This window comes from Heterocephalus glaber, unplaced genomic scaffold (genome assembly GCF_053883595.1).
Source record: "Heterocephalus glaber isolate CG9 unplaced genomic scaffold, H.glaber_assembly_v1.0 deba00000818, whole genome shotgun sequence".
Lineage (NCBI taxonomy): Eukaryota > Metazoa > Chordata > Mammalia > Rodentia > Bathyergidae > Heterocephalus > Heterocephalus glaber.
In genome coordinates this window covers 10,466,751-10,485,684 of record NW_028258164.1, presented here as the reverse complement: position 1 = coordinate 10,485,684, position 18,934 = coordinate 10,466,751, and the positions used below count along the sequence as shown (strand labels likewise).

The following is an 18,934-nucleotide window of genomic DNA, read 5'->3' as shown; positions in this document are numbered from 1 at the left end:
ATTTTAATATAGAAAAGTAAGTGTTGTTTATTCCTTTGAATTTGCAGTATTCTATAATGACTTACTTTACTTCATTGTTTATTTGTAATATGTTATTAACTAAATAACTATTTTGTTATATGGTTCCACTTAGCGCTTTTATAAAGAAAGTATCACATCCTAGAATGTTATCTCAGTTTTTAGGATTCATTTTTTCTATGCTGTTCCATAAAATTATTCATAAGTTATATAAATTGATAAACTTGTTAAACACTTGCGCATGTCCAGTACTATTTAAACTTAAAAATAACCTTGAAATTCTATCCCAAATCTCTGGCTTTACATAAAATAAGACTGAGGTTCAGAAGTGGGCAGTCTCCATTCTATTCTAAGACTGGAAGACCCAGGAGAGTAGAATCAGAGATTTTAAAAACCAGAATAAACTTCTGAAATACTCTAGTTTAATTGTCTATTAGTATAATTGCAAAATCTAAAACATACATTAAATTGTTCAAAATTGACCAGTTAAGGGAATGGCTTTATCTTTTCTTGTATTTACCTTTGAAGCCATAACATAAACTATGCTTCTGTACCTTCCATTTAATATTTAATATTAAATATTAATTAAAATATTTAATATTGTGATACTTCAATTATGCATTTCCAATTCCCTCCTTTTAAAGTGTGCTTCTTAATTTCAAAATAGGCAAGATATTAATATGGCATCATCCCCGACACAGTTTAAGTTTAAACCTTGCTGCTCAATGCATGAGGGAGCCTGTCTCAACATCCACACCAGACTGCAGCTTATTAGAAATGTGATTTTTAAAGTTCCACTCCAGACCCACTGAATCAGAACCTGCCAGGTCGTTCATATGCACAGGACCATAGGAGAATGTGGGGTTTTAAAATTTGTACTTCTATGCAACCAATGATGACAGTATCAGCTCCAGGGATGGTCATGACTCCAGGCAATTATGAATTACCTCTTCTAGGCTTTTATTCTAAGAAAACTGTCTCCTTTCTTTAAAAAACAGCATACTTTAGTACATACTACCATCTGAGATATACATCAAAAACTCAATACAGATACAAGCACTGAAAGGGTTTATTACAGATACACAATCATTTAGCACTTGCAAGTCATAGGTTATCTTATGCCAAGTTTGAGGAAGACTAAGCCCTTGGTGTATGACCAATGTTGTAAAGTTAAACTGCAAAAAGTGTTTATATATATAACTACATTTCATTTTCTATTTGAAGGGTGTATTATTTAAATTCTGAAATAAATTTACTATAACACTATATTCCTTAAAAACAGACTGGCATTGAATTCAGGAAGCCTCGTAACAATAAGAATGCAAGGATAATTTTATAACCATTCTTAGACTTGCTAGTATTCTTTGAATGTATATATGTCTGATAAATCTGAGATGATGCGTATATTGTTCCTTGATTTTAATAATCTCTCTCCATATGTACATAGAATATATGTGTATATATATATATATATATATATATGAATCATGTTGTATGGATAAAGATTCTACAATAAAATATAAATGTAAAGATATAAAAAATAAATAAACTGAGAAAAAAATAAATCTTAGTCATTATCTATTTCCATGTAGATAGAAATCCAAATAATGGAAATCTTACCAAATGAAAATATTTTTTAAAAACTAGAACATAGTAATGAGGACAAGTAAATTCTTAAGAATATGAGACATATTACTTTTATCTATATTTGAAGACAACTATAAATATAGTATTAACATTTGACTTATAGTAAAAGTCTCAAAAACTACATGAGAAGATATGCTAAAATGATATAGTCGTATTTACTTCCTAGCCGCTATGAACAATACGCTTTGTAATAAAGGCTATTTAGCACATTGTCTCTCAAAAATGTTTGCTGTTTCAGAAACATATATGTGTACTGAATGATCAAAATTGTTTGTCTCCTTAGCAAAATCTTCAAAGCTAAATATAAGTGAATTTATTGCAAATATCCATGTTAACATTTCTGAAATACTCTGGAACTATGCCTTATATAGAAAATATCATCCAGGAACAAAATTATTTTTTCTGCTTAATGACATCAGTTTTCCTTTTTGATATTATGTATATTAAGGCAACATATATTGACAATCCTACAGTTATAAAAATGGATAAATTTCTGGAATTCTCATATATATATGCTATAAGCAAATACTAAACACTTAAAATCTTACTTCACATTCTTAGTCTTTCCCTAACATGAAAATTAGAGTATGTGACAAGATATTTTGTAATTACCCTTTCTAAATTGTCCTAAATTTCTTTTGGGTTTAAATGTGTTATGAATAAATAGATTAAGTAGTAAATGTTGCAGTGAAAATTTAGCATTTCACTTCTTTATAGCTGATATAATGTATTTTTTCTGGTTGTCAATTTTTGGTATTTGATGATATCTAAACCAGTGCTTCCACTTTCTGCCTTGTGTAGCCATGATTCCTTCTCCCTCACCTGACCTATCTTCCTGCCTTGAAGCAATAGGTAGGTAAGAAGGGACAGACACAAGAAGAAAGTGATAAAAGTGGAACAAAGTAAACTGAAAGTAACATGCAAGTTATTTTAAATTTCCCAGAGGTAGACACCAGAGTGCTGATCTTCATTCTGTCTGTCCTCCTTTTCATACAAGCGGAATTTTAATTTCTCCCTTCTTCACTGAAAGAATATTCAAAACTTGGGGAGAGAAGGAAACAAATGTTTTCTAAGTTCATCAACTATATCCTAAGCCTGTAATTATGTATTTCTAGGAGCTTTGAAATTACGACAGCAAATAGCTGAATTATGCATTTCACCAATCTCTGACAGATGATAAACGAAAGCCCCTAGAGCACCTCAAGCCAACTGGGAGGCAAGGTTCATACAAGGACTTCCACCTGAGCCTGAGAACAGAACACGACGAGACTTTGACCTATTGACCAATCCTACGAACATGCCCTGAATGTAATTTCCCAGTAAAAGAATTTTATTCCTCACTTTGAAATAATATTATTTCCAGTTCATACCAACATTATCTATGTAGCAAACTGTAATTGTTAATTTTATCTGGTCTTTTGTAAGTAAAATCACGTAGCTATAACTACATGGAATGCAACTCATTTAAAATTTTTAATTATACCTTTCTAGAGATTACAAAACATTTCATAATAGAGGCCTTAATCCAAAGTTCTGTCATCTCTGTAGTTTACCACCTTCATTTATTTTCGTAGAATTTACATATTTTCATTAATAATGTAAAAATTTGTGTAAATACTTTTAGCTGAAACCTGAGGAGTATTGGACAGAGAATTTTAGGGGCTTAAAATATTATCCACTATTTTATTTCCTAGCTTTCTAATTATTCAGTCAATTCAAAAATGGAAAAACGTCAAATTTCTTTTTATATTTTCCATCGCACTTCACAAGATAAGCTTTATACCATCTGCACATATGGCAGACAAGTCAGAGTAAAAATGTTTATGCTTTTGGATACATTCCCCATGCCCACAAAACTCTCTAATTTGCAAATGTTGTCACTGTTCAGAAACATTCATGTGTAAGGTAATTGAATACCTAGTCACTGTAAAAGAGGCTCTACTAAAACTAAACAAATTAATATTTTACACTTTTTAAATAAATTTATTATGCTTTAGAAAATTTAATAATACATGTTCTTGATTTTACTTCAACATTTCCATGTGTAAAGCATAGCAATGTCATAATTGTTACATATACTTATATATGTATATTGTATATTATATATGTATATTATATACATATATTGTTACATATATACATATATTGTTACATTCAGTTATTATAGACTATGCATACTGCACACCTTTTAATAAGATTTTCTTTATATATTTGAATTTTATTATTGTCTCACTATCTGGCCATTTGTGTATTATCTTGTCTAATTATTGTAAAGTTTAAATCCTACTTAAATGATGAAGTAAATGTCAAAGTCATTGTAAGATTTGTAGATTCTACTTTTATTTACACTTAGAAAATGTACAATAAATATTAAATACATTTAAAAATAACAAAAATCACTAAAGTAGATCTACCATCATCTGTCTCTGGATAGTTTGTATTTCATTCTCAGAACCAACTTGTAATATGGGTACTATTTTATATGTCATTTACTTATTAGTTATCTGAGGTTTAACAATTTAATAATTTCTCCAAGTTCACCAAAAAACAGAGCCAACAACCAAATCGCCATCTTTCTAACCTCAAAGCCTGCGGTAATAATCACTGCAAGATGCTTATCCCATTCAGTATGTAGATTCTTTTCAGATGCCTATGGTCCTTTTCCCAAGTCATTGGCAATGAGTTTCAGCAGGGAATCACTGTAATTTTCAGCAATGACTACAGAAAATTAGATAGCAATGATCTCAATTTTTGGAACTTGTAGTATACAATACTCATTCATAGTAAAGGATATTTATTTCTCACATTTATGGAGATTAGCATTGACAACAATCTTGCCCCAGATAATACACAGAGTTGGGAGCCTTGCAACTGAAATGATGCTGAATATTTAAAACTCATGGGTGGCAGAGAAATGAATACATAGATTCACAATAAGACACCAAATATAGTATTCCAAATTTTTGTTTCATTTAGAGAAGTCTGCCTAATAAAAGTTTTACATTTTAAATTGAATCAAATTGGATATCAATCACTTTTCAGTTTATGAAATCAAAGTCATCTATGATGACAAAAACAAAGTAGAACTGGATATAAATTTCAAAAAAGATTTAAATATTTTATGTACATTTAAGAAAAAAGACACTATCACTTCCCCAAATCCCAAATTTATTACACATATAGCAATTTATATGTTTTTTACACTAAGTTATCAAATTTGGCAGATAGTCAAATTCATCCATTGCATATAAGGTTTCTTTAATATTCATCTATTAAAAACTGGTAGAAATTTGGTCTTATTAAATATAAGAAGTATTTCTTATTTATATTTCCAACCAGTCAAGATTTGATTTCTCTTTGGTGGAAAATTATTAGGCAATAACATCTACTCTTTTGAAAAATATTACTTGTTTTACAACAGACTAATTCCAGAGCCATTAAATATCTTCTAATCTGAGAGAGACCCAAATTGGGCCAATGCTAGAATTGTCTAATTGTTCTCTGTTGCTTGGAATATTCTTCCCCTGATGTTGACTTGACTGGTTTATTCTTTGCCTTTGGGTTCCGGTAAAATGTCATAATAGGATTTCCTTAGTCATACATGGATGGATTTGTCTCTAGAGTGGTTGAGATTATTTAAATTTGTATTTCATCACATCTGATCAATAAGAGCGAATTTTGAAATAAACGATTCAAATGAAATAAAAATACAATTGAAAGTTTTAAATCAAGGAACCATCAGTAGGAGCTGTGCCTTATAAAGGCATATTATTAAATGACATTTCTTTTTCTATTGAAATATGGAACACTGAAAGTGTTATGTGGAGTCTTATGATGTGAATAACAGAGTAAATGATAGGAAAGTCCTTTTGTCTCCAGGGCTGGTCACTGCCCATTCCAAAAAAATGCTGCTGTCCAGTGCATGTCTCTGAGGAGACTGTTTATCACTGAAGTAAGGCAGCTGCTGTCATAAGACACTTCCAGCAAAGCATGTACTTGAATCACTTGCTCTATTATTCATGCCAGGGTTATTTGAAAATTCTATAGAGCAACAAACTCAATATGAGGGACAGTGTAAAGTGCTATAGTTATAGACATAGAAATGAGAAAATAGCACATCTGAAATATTTTGAAAAAGTCCTATTAATGATAATTTAATAAAAAATAATGTCTTTTTTGTTTGCAAAATTTTGGAAACTCTCTTTGGAACAAAACATGTCAGTCTAATTTTTGCCTATTATAATCTAAAAATGTGCAGAAAAAATGTATTTTATATTTTAAATGTGATGAAAAAACTAATATGTTTCAGGGCTTTGTATAATAATTATGTCACATTAAATATGCTTGTATGATATGAAAGCTATTCAAATGGCACTAAAATTTTCCTAATATATTTTGAGTAAAGAAAAGATAATAAATTGAAATTCAGAATGTTATATTTTACACTGGACAGACAGGTGTAAATCATCCTTTAAAATAACTGTAATACCTCTATTACTTTTAAATGGCAGTCCTCTAATGTATTTCCTATTTTATTTTAACTCAAATAATTATGTCAATCTGAAGGTAGAATTTTTACAATATAAATTTTTGTTAAATTTTTTGTTTTTATTAACACTATATCACATTAAACAACTTCTGGTTACATTGCTTTTAGCTGAGAAAGTACTAAGAAATTTTTACTTGTTATTACAATCTCAGTATATGTAATAGAGATTCATTTATATACAGAACTCACTCACTTTAATTCAATTCAATTCAGTTACCAAATATATTAATTTAACAAAGTTTTAGTGCCTAGAGAAGTTATATTATGTGTAATTTGGAAGATATAAGTAATTACAAATCAATCTTTGAGCTACTATTTAGCTACCTATAAAATAATTTTACCTAAGTATTAAAATTTTATTTAAATGGACTCTACTATAGCTGAAGATATCTGTAAATATTCTGTGGTAGTAGATTATTGGGTAAATATTAAGATGTTTTAAAAAGAAAAACTTCTGAAGCCCAAGTAGAATTACTGGGGGAATTTACAGGGTTGTAAATTTTTTAACACTAACAGGTAAAATTTGAGTAAGAACTATATTAAAACAGAACTAGTGTGCCTGAACATTTTTGAGTATCTTTATTTTTTAAGTATTCTAGCAGAGAGGGAATGGTCTAAAATTATATGAGTGTAAAGGAATCAGCACAATAATTAGTTTGATAAAAGACATTTATTAAAATTTAGTTATTTGAATACATCCAGAACCTATTAATTTAAGGGTCAGTTGAAGATACCATACATACAAACTGTGAACTGACAGAAAAGGGAGTGGCATATGTTTTTAACATGCATAATTAGGGAATCATTGTGAAAGATATAAAATTTGAAATAGGCTTTGCTACCTGGCAGGTTTTGAAAAAGGTAAAGGGTAGCAGGTAGAAATTTGCAAATGTATGGCTGAAGAGAGTGAGCTTAAAATAAAAATAGAAGGAATATAAGTACCACTTTTGGATGTACCAAATTATACTTCATTATATTAAAATATAAATGAAATTCTCTGACATTTCATGACAACTTGGACAATATCAACTCTTTTGGATTATTACAGAGTAATATATATAATTATTAAGTATCTTTGCAACTTCTATTATTTACAAGATTTGCTGTTTACATCTTAAGCCCTCCATTGAATGTGCCAGACAATTGTTTTGTTGACTCCTGTTTTTAACTTGTGTGCAGATAAACAATATTTCTTTGAAATAATGTTTTAGAGAGAGCAGTCATGCTTGATTCTCAAGGAGTTTGGTCAACTCCCTGGCCTAAGTGAAGGACATATAATTTCAAGACAGAATCATGTAAGAAAAGAGTTGGGAAAGTTGCAGACCTCAGAATATGATGCTTCATTTCCCTTAAAGTGATAGATTCATACACATCCACTGTAGCAGACAACTCTGCCCAGTATTAGCAGGCTATTGTGGCACAAGCTTCTTGCCCCTCCATAATTTGGCTGGGCTACATTGGAAATAGCAGAACTTGGTTGAGGTCACTCCAAGTCAAGGTCAACTGACTCCAACTAAATTCTTCCCCTCTGAATTAACCGTTTGTTCTCTTCCGAAAAGATATGTTTGTGTCCTCATTCTACAGTCCTGCCCACCTTATACTTGTTATCAGCAGGTGTCCCAAGGCCTGCCCAGCTCCCTCCTTCCCACATTTGTAATGAATAAATACTGGATGTCCTGGGAGTCCTTTGTCTTTGCTGCCCAGAGCAGCTTAGATCAGCCCAAGACTCAGTTTCTCTCAAGTCCCTGTCTCTGTGTTTCTTTTAATTCCCACTTTCTTATCTCACAGATGTCATACTGGCTTGCAGGGGGCCAGAACCACAGCAGAGGTCTCTGGCAACTCCCATTACCCTTACCCTATAATCCATGAGCTAAAATGAACAAATATTGTGATGTATCCTCTGAAAATACATTTTCTATCTTCTTTCTATTTTTTGTCTTTGGAGATATTTTCTCACTTCAGCATCAGATAATTGGAACCATTTGCACTGCTTGTTACCACTCTAGTTCTTATAATTCCAGATAGCAAAGAAATTTCTAGTTCAAGTTCTTTATCTACTGATTATAACTAACTTCCCCAAGAGTTGATGGAACTTGAACCTAATCCAAATTTCTGAGGCTCCTAAAATCAGTAAATTGGCCCTTTACTTGACATAAACAAAACAACATAAAGCATTTCTAAAGAAGAGAATAGTAGCTAAAAAGATGTAAGATACCATGATTACAAATAGCATGCTACAATGAAGAATCATCCAGGATTTCACTATCTTTATATTATAGGGTAGGACTGTTGGGATCAAGGAAGATGATGTTAAGAAGACAAAATGTCAGAGAAATAGGGTACTCTATCAAGATTTGTGTTTGAGATCAAAAGGGATTTCCTTGCACACTATTTAAAGGAATGTAAATTATTACAGTCATTACAGAAACAGTGTAGAAGTTTTTCAAAAACTTACAAATACAGATCTACCACATGATCTAGAAATTCTACTTCTGTGTATATAACCAATGGAAATAAATTTGATATGTTAGGGAGAGATCTGCACTCCCATGTTCCTTGAAACTTTAGTTGAAATTGGCAAGAAGTGCAAGTAACTGAAGTGTCCATCAACTAATAAATGAATAAAAATTGCAACAGAATACTATTCACCTCCTAAAAAGAAAGAAACTCTGTCTTTTGTAACAGAATGGATGGACCTGGAGGTTATGTTAAGTGAAGTGAGGCAGGCACGGAAGGTAAAGTTATGTATATAGCATCTGAAAAAGTTCATCTCACAGATATTGAAAGCAGGTTCATGCTTCTGAGAGTCTGGGGGTTAGGCTGGGTGAGATATGGGAATAAGTTCTTTAAAATGTACAATTTTATGTTTTTATGTATCAGTTAAAATAAATCTAATTTTTTAAATGCAGATACATATAGAGAGAGAGAGAGAGAAAGAGAGAAATGTAGGTATATTTTATACAAATATTTGTCATTAATATTGATAAGCTATAGGAGGAAGATTGCAATCAGAAGGGGATAATAAGAGCATGAAAGGGAATGTTCAGAATCATACCTGTGCCAGTGGTGAGCAGGGCAGAGAATAAAGGATAAGTACAGAAGAACCAAAGGGTGAGGGGCAAATATTTTAGGGACAAATATTTTCCCACTCCCTTTAGGGCAATCAAAAAGACTTTAAAGTAAAGCTTTATGGATTAGATGTTAAATGAAATGCACACTCAAAATTAATACCTGAAATAATTATCTTTTCTGATTTTAGTAATGGGAATAACATTTAGTTTGGGCTATAGTCTGTAAAATCAGCTCTCAGGGAATTTTGAGGTCTGATTTTAGAACAGCTTTTATTGTATCCAAAAAAGAATTATAATCAACACTTTACTTAGCTTTACATAAATGTTTACATAATAATCATATGTAATATGTACTAACTGTACCCAAGAAATTGAATCATATTGTAAAATCACTATAGATAAGAATATTATTATTTAATTCTTATCATGGAAGAATCTATTTCCTCTATTTATTTTACATATATTTTCCCGCTTACCAATATAATTTTAAGTGAAGGAAATATTTAACAATACGACTAAGAAACAAATAGCAAAATGATGAAAACATTATGCCAGTAGGATTTTTTTTTCTATAATTCTATGCAAACTGTCAATGAGTACTTAAAAGGTTGCCTAGAAGCAAGCTGAAACTCAATATTAGTTACAGAACTTGAATAGTGTTTATTCTCAGCCCATGGTGCTATTGTGAAAACCACATGATCTAGAAATAGACTATATTGGTAGCCTGGGAGAAGTGCTTAATTTCTTTGTGTGCCTCAGTATTCTCATCTACAAATTGGAGCACTGATCCAAGAATTGAATTATTTACTAAATGTAAAAAGTAGTGTTTGGCCTGAAGTCAATAGTCAGGAAATACTGTATTACTTATGCATACAACAGTACAAGCAATACACATACCAAATCACAGCAACATACCTCACCAGTAATATCTTTGACACAGTACTATCTTTATCAGCTAACATATGTTTATTTTTACTTCTATTTATAAACATGAAAAAAACACAATAAACTTGGTAAACATCTATTTAGTGTAGTCAAATGTCATTTAAATACTGGTATTAAATATTTGATTTAAATTATAGAATTATATGGAACATGACAAAATTTTATTCTTGAAAATTTCATTAGTATCATTAACAACCTCATCTATTATAAGTTTGACATAATTTTTATATATTCATTTCCTATGAAATTGTTTAGTATTAATCAAGTGCTTTAAATGGCAGTGAGTATTTTTATGGCTAATAAAAGTGACCTGAGAAACTGCTAGTTAAAGATACCGCATAAGATCAGAAAAATAAAGTTTTCTTTTGTAGACTAAGTGTGATGGGATGGGAAGTGGCTGTCTGCTAAACTCTGGTGAGAAGTCGGTAGCCATATTCATCCACTGAGAAAGCAACCACCATGACATAGTAACAGCTATCTTGATGGTGGCATCAAACATATTGTGTTAGAATGGTGATGGGTGCATAGATAGAAAAAAATAAGACTTGGATCTCATGTTCTTTGATTCATTGGCATTAAAAATACTAGGATGGTGTATTTAATTATCTGAAAAACTGATATTTTCCAGACACATTAATTGGTTCTCCAGGTATATTATTTTTGTTTGAAATAAAAAATATTTCAAAATACACTATATGAATCTGAAAATTTAAGAAACAATACAGAAGAGATTAATGTCTAATTATAAACAAATGATAACACAAAATATTGCTACATGATATTGATTTGATATATTGATATTAATTCCTATATGATTTTAGATTTTTTTTTGGTACCAGGGATAAAACGTGGGTCCTTGAGCTTGCAAGGCAGGCAGTGGAACCACTGAGCTAAATCCCTGGCCCCTTGCTATATGATATTGATTTAATTTTGCTATATGTTATTGTTGGGCTGAAAAATTTTCTTATTCTGTTCATAACTTTGGCTCAATATCTGAAGATGCACAAAATATATAAAAGTAAGTATTATATACTTGTAAGGTCCATTAATAATAATATTTTCATTAAGTAAGAGATGAATGACTAATACAATGGTTTAAAAGAATGTTTCTATTTAATCAGCATTTTATATGAATTCACAATAATGGCTTGAACCTGGGCGCTGTGGTGCACACCTATAATCCGAGCGCTCAGCAGGCTGAAGCAGGAGGATTGCTGTTTCAGGCCAGTCTAGGCTACAAAGCAAGTTCAAGCCCTCCCTGAACTAATAGCAAGACGCTGTTTCAAAAAACAACAGCAACAGCAAAACCAAAACCAAAATAATGACTCTAGTGCATGATTTTCAAGTTACAATCCACAATTTAACTAATAGAGAATACTCTATAAAGTAATTATTTTATTTGGTAAGCTGTGGTATGTCACCAGTTAACAAGGCATTACCTTAATTATTTAAATTGATTTATTATTTTTAGACTTAATGCCATCATTGCATGTAAAAGCTGGCATTGTAATAGCATTTAGAGGAAAATGATGAGTCAGAGCAAGCTTTTCATTTTTGCATGTTATTTTTACATATTATTTCAACATGACATCTAATGCAACAAGATGAGCAAATTCTTGTTGAATTCAATTAAACTTTTTGTAACTTCATTCCAAGTTAGAAGCACTGTGCAGCACAGATTTAGTGAGTCTGACAAGAGTGTATGTATCTGTTTCTTGTGATTCACATTCCCAGCCTACTGGGATGTGTAGAAGAAGAAGTGAATATGTTAGATAGAAGAGAGGGGGAAAAAAACATACATTTGCTTACAGACATTTTTTCTGGTAAAAATATTCCAAAGACCTAATTTTACTTCTTTTCTAAACATGAAACATTAAAGAACATATCACTATTCATATTTATGAGGATATTTCAAACTTAAATCATAAGGAAAATGTAGAATATGGCTCTCAGGAGCTCTTCTGTATTTCTTCAACACTTTTACAGTATACCAGAAATATGTTATCTTCAGCAAGTAAACTCAGGGCCAATGAATACATCTTTATTTCCAGATTTCCTACTATCAAGGGAGATTTTAAAATCTGGAGTGTTATTTTTAAAAGTAAGTTACTTCAGGCTGTTAATGAGAAGCCTACCCCCAAAATGAAGTAAGTCAGAGTTTAGCAAGATCTTTTTTTTTTTTTACAAAATTTGCAATTAAAGCCACAACCAAATTTCATTTCAGTGTGAATTCAGAGTGTTGGTTCAGAGTGTGGACTGTCTCTGTTTTAGAATAACTAACTTATAACATGAACTCCACATGCTGGCTTGGGGAGAGCAGGGCTGGACATAACAACTAACGAAAAAAGTGAGATTTATTGATATTTATGTGGGTAGGGTGGAACAGGATATATTGAAAGTGGCCACAGATAAGGGAATGCATCTCTCTAAAATGAGTGTCATTAATAAGACCATGCAGAATATGAATGAATGAAGAAATGAGAGAGAAGACTTGGAGGTCAGGGCTAACTTCGGTTTTCCTACTTTGTTTAAGAGCGAGGGAGGGAACATCTTACTCATTACTTGTTTCTGAAATATCTAGAAATTCTCTCATGTTCATTTATGGGAATAATAATAACAATATTATTGTAGAAAATTGTAATATGTTGAAGGTTTTCATGGGCACAATAAAGAGTGCTCCCTTCATTGCTTGAGTTCTAAATTAGAAAAGAACTTCCAGACAGGGAGCGAATATCGTCTTCTCTATAGTTATTTCTAACACAGAGGTATGGGGTTTGAATCCCTGAGAACAATGAATTTGTTATCTTCAACTCTAAAATGAAGCAGACTTCTAGCCACAGGAAGAATTTAGCGACATGGCTTTTTCACACTATCATCCTTTTTGCAGAAGCAGAATGTGCCCTTACACTTCCCTTAGCAGAACCTGGACCTTCTGCAGAAGTCTGCGGTGAGGAGAGAGAGGCAGAATTGTGCACATGTAAGGTGTGTTCCCCAGAGATATCTGATGGAAGTTTCTCTCTCTGACATGGGAAAAAGTGAATGAACTACTGATACAAAGGCAAGGAGTGTAACAAGGAGAGTTTCCTCAACCTAAAAGAAACAGGATGGCAAAACAAATAGCAATTCCACCTCCCAATATCTTTACTTGGTCAAAGGTAAAATGCAAAGGACATACAGATACGAGGAGACGGGAAATCCAGTACCTGATCACTCGGTTAAAAATAATCTTTCTAAAACTTTTTTAAATGTTAAAGGCTATAGTAAGGCCATCCCACCATTATTTTTGCTTATTGAAAGTAAAAATAGACAATTTCTTCCTGTGGACCAGTATTAGATAATTATAGACATATAGCTTAAGTTTCTGAGAGCCAATTATCTTAAAAGGTGTATAGATCTGAAAACACAACATTTTAAATTCAGGCAATGATATATATAGAAATAAAGAATTTGCTTTATTTGATACTATATTTTTGAAGTTTAATTTATCACGTGATACACTGTCTTTAAAAGTAGCAAAAAATAATAAAGGAGTTCTCAAATCAAGACTCAACATGAGGAAATCTTAGAAGTACATATTTTACTGTTTTCATATTGTTGATGTCAGTCACAGCTGACAATATCTAGAAATTTCTATACAATTGGTATTTTTAAAAACAAATTAGATTTGAATTAAGAATTTCTGGGCCTAGAATCTTTGTTCTTCATACTATTCATGACAAATAAATGTATTTATTTTAAAAAGAGAAGATAGACTTGTGTAACACATCACATTTCTTTTAGCTTTTCTATCATAATAAAGATCTAGCAGACAAAATGGCTTGTTATATTTTAAATATTTATTTTTTCACTCGATAAATTTACTCATTGAGACAGTGGAAATAAAATCATAGAGGACTATAGAACTTGAAAGTTCTTGCCCATTTAAATAAAGAAAAAATATATTGAAGTGTGATTTTTAAATATGATGTACAAACAACTTTTATGCTGCCACCTAAACATGGTATGTCACATATTTATAAATGAGTAAAGAGTACCAAAAACCTGTATTAAATATCCAGATATTTAAGAACAGTTTTGCTATAAATTGATGATAAAGGAGTAAAACTTCAAAGTTTCCTATTTTCTAAATATCAGTACCTACAGTGAAGTCTAGATTATGTATGTATAGATAATAATAATTTTCATATTGTTAATTAGCATTAGCTAACTGACATACCGCCCATTCTCCACCAGTTAAATTTACTAGTCAAAAACTCTTTTGTAACACTTTACAATTTTTTTTAAGGCAAACTCATTAATATGTTCATTTTTAAGATAAACTGACAATATTTTCTTTCATATGCATTCACATATAAACATAATATTTTGCAGGAAGTACATGAATTGAGGAGAGAGAAAACAGACCAAAAGTTTTTTGTAAGATATTGTTGTATTAATTATCCAAATAACTGTACAGGAAAAGACCTAACTATAAACTAGTGAACAAGTTAAACTCATTGAAAGAAGTTAGGAAATACATTTGTATTACATATGTTAAAATATTTAATATATACTCTGTAGAAAATAATATATGTAACAATAATAAATATAATAATAAAATAATTTATGTATTTTAAAGTTTTACCATATATATCTGTGTATACATGTATACTTACATGTATCCATATTTGTAAGCATGTATTTATTAGAAATTATTTGAATCAATAATACATGTCTCAAATAAGACAGTAAAATTATAGGTTCATAGTTGTAAGAAGTAATGCAAATTGGCCTTTAGTAGAGTACAATTATTCCAGTACATGTTCAGTAAAATTAAGAACTTAACTTACTAAGTGCTGGCTCAAACCCCTCATCATTTGTCAGTGCACTCTCAGGATCTTTCCAATGTGGTCCAGTAAATGTAACTTCTTAGCACTTCCTATCAGCAAACTATTCCCTTTAAACCTCCAAGGTGTACCCATGCACAAACATTTACAGGAAGGGAAGGTAAAAGATGCTATCAACTTAGTAGCATATAATTTTCACTATCACAAAGAAATTTGATTATATGTGGATTTAAACCAAGTGATAAGTATGCTTGGCTTTATTCTAGTAAACTTGTATAAAACATAGTATCATTATCTTCTATATACATTCTAAGAAAAGAAAAATAAACAAGCCACAAGCAGTTATGTTTTTCAAATGTACTTGAGGAGAAAGAAAAAAATATATTAACAGTATCTTCTAAAACTTTCTGTCATATTAACAAGTGCTGTGAGAACAGGAAGCCTTAGCAGAGTCGTCATATTTTAAAAATATGAGCCAAGTACAAATGTTGCTGTTACATTTTTACACTACTTTTTGTCTTGTGATGACCTCTCCTGGTTGAGTTGTTCATTATCTTAGATTCAAGTAGTTAATATTTTTCTTCTTTGAGTGTTCTTAGTTTTAAGAATATAACCATCATACCGTTCTCTAGCACTATATATAATGTAAAATAATATTTTCATTAAGTGCAAAAGTACTTGAAATTTTAAGTACTAAACACATGAAGCTCATTCTAATCAGTAAAGTCCTATATCAGTCTTACTATTTAACTCATTTCCATGATATAAGGAAACTGTGGTTTGGTGATACAGTTTAAATTCAAATGAAATGGAAAGGCCATCTCAATTAAGTTACTTTACATTTTTGAACAATGGAGAATAAAAGCTAAATGAGTCTTAATAACCAAATTTAAATACCTTAAAAGTAATTGTTTTATGTTGTTCTCTTTCAGTAAATGTCAAGTAGTAAAAAATGAGTGTATATTTCTGAAATAATAATTTTCCATGCTTGAGATGTACTAACACATTGACTGCACGTATGTCAACCTTGATACCTAGTGAATGTTCAGACTGACTCATTATAACTAAAGCATAAAAAGATGAAACACAGAATCCTGGAAAATCCTAGAAATCGAGGCCTTTCATTGATGTCTATAATAAATTCAATGTATAATGAGTTTATTTTCCAGGAAAATTGGCAGCAAGTTTTCTATAACTAGATCCTGAAATGGAACTGAAATTTCATCAGAATAGTTTAATGAGTATATACTTATACATTTGTGTAAACATCAACATCAAGCATAATATCTTCATAATTTATGTTCCAGTCAGTGAAATTAATGCAAGTATTAACAATACATAACTTTTTGATTTTGATTTGGGTTCTGAAAAATATATGAAGATTTTTCTCATGTTCATTACAACGTAGATTTTCATTAGATTATAACTCTATCTTTAAAGATTAGGAGAAATAAAACCAGTACAGAAAAACTAATCCAGCAAGTATTTGAGAAATACATCAAAATATTAATAATGATACATCATTATGGATAATATTTTACTACAACTTTCAAAGTCCTTTTTGTGCAACTCTTAATACTTATACACTGGAATGGGAATATTAATATTACAATATAGCCAAAGGTGTACTAATACATCCCCAATTCTTATAAAAAGAGATAGGGCTACTTCATATATGATGACTTTTCGAAGACATCTTAAACTTATTTTCCCTAAATGGAAAACACTTCTTTTTCAAACTCTGAAATCTCCGTGTAATTCTTCCCATATCTACTTATTCTCAGAAACGAGTATGTGCTTATGAATACTACCCTAAGTTCTAGAGGAATCTTCCTATTCTTTAACTCTTTCAGAGCCAAAGGAACACTCAAGCATTTCCTCTCTTAAAAAAACAATAGAAAAAATGGAATCTTCCATTTCTTCTCAATCTCATAGAAAACAGTGTCTCAAAGAAAAACACTACTGGAAAACACAGATACACATTTTGAGCAGCATTATTTTCCTGAAAACTCTTTCAAGGCAATCTCCTCCTCATTTCTACAAGAATGCTGTCTTGCAGTGACTACTCCAAGCTCGGAACTGCGCGGATTATATCCATTATCTCAAACCACCAAACAATTCGAGCGATTTCAGTGACAATGTTGCCTTAAATTTTCATGAGCATGTACTAAACAGGCATTAACTGTTTCTGAAGATAGAGGAGGCTCACAGAATCTCCAGAAGCCCACACTGTTTGAAAATAATATCCCTGTTTCATCCTCAAACCCGAGCGCATGTCAGTGAAAACCATAAATAAAAAGAAGAAACTTCTTTTTGTCCCGGTCTCCACTTTTCCTTCACTGATCCATCTGAGCAAAATGCCAGGAGCTCCCTCTGCACAAATAACTCTCAGGAGGGTGCCGGCCACCCTTCTTCGTGGAACCGAGCACTTGACACGCCATCTCCACAACCAGAACAACTTTCCAGAAACATCACTACGTCAAAGCCCTGTTTTCCCCGCGCCAGGAGCGCACTGGGTCTGGAGTTTCTCTGCTGCAGTGGCTGCAAGTGCGTGATGACCCGGGGGCGCACACGCATCAGGGGGCGAGAAGGGCGTGCGCCCCTCAGAGTTGCCACCCTGGTGTGGAGCCTCAATGCGGCACTGACCCCGCGCGCGCGCGGCTCCGGCTGGCGGACAGGGCTACTTACGGGACGAGGGGGGAGCCGTCCAGGCTCTGCAGAAGAAACTGCTGACAATCCAGAGCGACAGCGCTGCCCTGCAACCGGCTCGCCTAGCCTCCAGCATCCTTCGCCTGGCGGCCCGCGGTACTCCACAAGCTGGCGGGGAGAGGAGACGCTGTCCGCCTCTCCGTGGGGGTCTCCGATGGGCACGCGCCGCCCGCAGATGCGAACGAGAGCCAAGCCTCTCCTGTTTGCTCGGCTTCTCCTCCCACCCGCTCCAGCCTCCAGCGCCTGTGGGCTTGGAGCGGCAGCAGGAGGGTCTCTGCCCTGCTCTCCGTTCGGTGCAGGTCTGGGCTCCTGCTCTGTGAGCCAGTGAAATGCCGGAGGGAAGAAATTCAAACCGAGAAAGGAAAGGAGGGAGGAGGGGGAGCGGGGAGGAGGGGACTGACACCTACCCCGCCCTCCTCAGAAAACAAAAATCACCAAAGGAGGTAGGGGAAGACTCAGAAGAGCGCCGGCTGCGGAAGAGGAAGGGAGAGCGACCGGGCCCGCGGTGCTGCTGCCGGGGCCCCTGCGGGCGAGCGCTCCCGTAGCCACTGGGCAGCGGGACTCAGAGGGATTCCGACCGCCTGCCAGCGCACATGTAGGGACTGTGTATGTGCGAGCGCACAGCGCAGCCGGGCGCACGATCGGCCTCAGCGCCTCGCCGCGCGAGGAAGCATCTCGTCTTCGCCGCTGGAGCTGAGGACGCCGCAGCGGCCGCCACCGAGCCTGCAAAGCCTGGCCAGTGAGGCAGAGGGAAGCCTTCCCTTCTCTTCCCTTCTCTTCCCTTCTCCGTCCCCTTCCCGGCTCCTCCTCCTCCTCCTCCTCCTCCTCCTCCTCCTCCTCCTCCTCCTCCTCCTCCTCCTCCTCCTCCTCCCCCTCCTCTTCCTCCTCCTCCTGCTCCTTACCGTACCCCTCTAGCTGTCAGAACCTTTCTGCCCTGCCCTTTCCTCGTTTGGAAGCAAAAAAGAGAAGAGACCGACTGGCCCTGGTCCATCAGCTGGGGCGGGGGCCTAGAACCAAGCGCTCCTCTCTCCCCGGGCGGGAGGTGGTGCTGTCCCCGGTGCTGAAGTTGGGGATTTGCAGTGTAATCTTAGAACCCTGCTATCCAAATCTGGCTACCCCAGACTCAGACGCGGGAAGGAGAACACCCTTTCTCGGATGCTTTCTCTTTC

At 33.7% G+C, this 18,934-nt stretch overlaps 1 protein-coding gene across 4 annotated transcripts in view; it reads right to left on the bottom strand.

Moving 5' to 3' along the window:
* The window catches only part of Cntnap2 (contactin associated protein 2), a 2,081,788-nt gene extending 2,063,211 nt beyond the window's left edge, over positions 1-18,577 (bottom strand). Inside the window, exon 1 of one of the 4 annotated variants that reach the window (XM_087207770.1) lies at positions 17,745-18,577. In XM_087207770.1, the coding sequence (XP_087063896.1) occupies positions 17,745-17,841 (97 nt within the window). In that variant the 5' untranslated portion in view covers positions 17,842-18,577. The remainder of the gene's footprint in view (positions 1-17,744) is intronic. The other 3 variants (XM_087207771.1, XM_087207769.1, XM_004860475.3) reach the window with 3 other exon arrangements.
* Between the last annotated feature and the right edge of the window lie 357 nt (positions 18,578-18,934).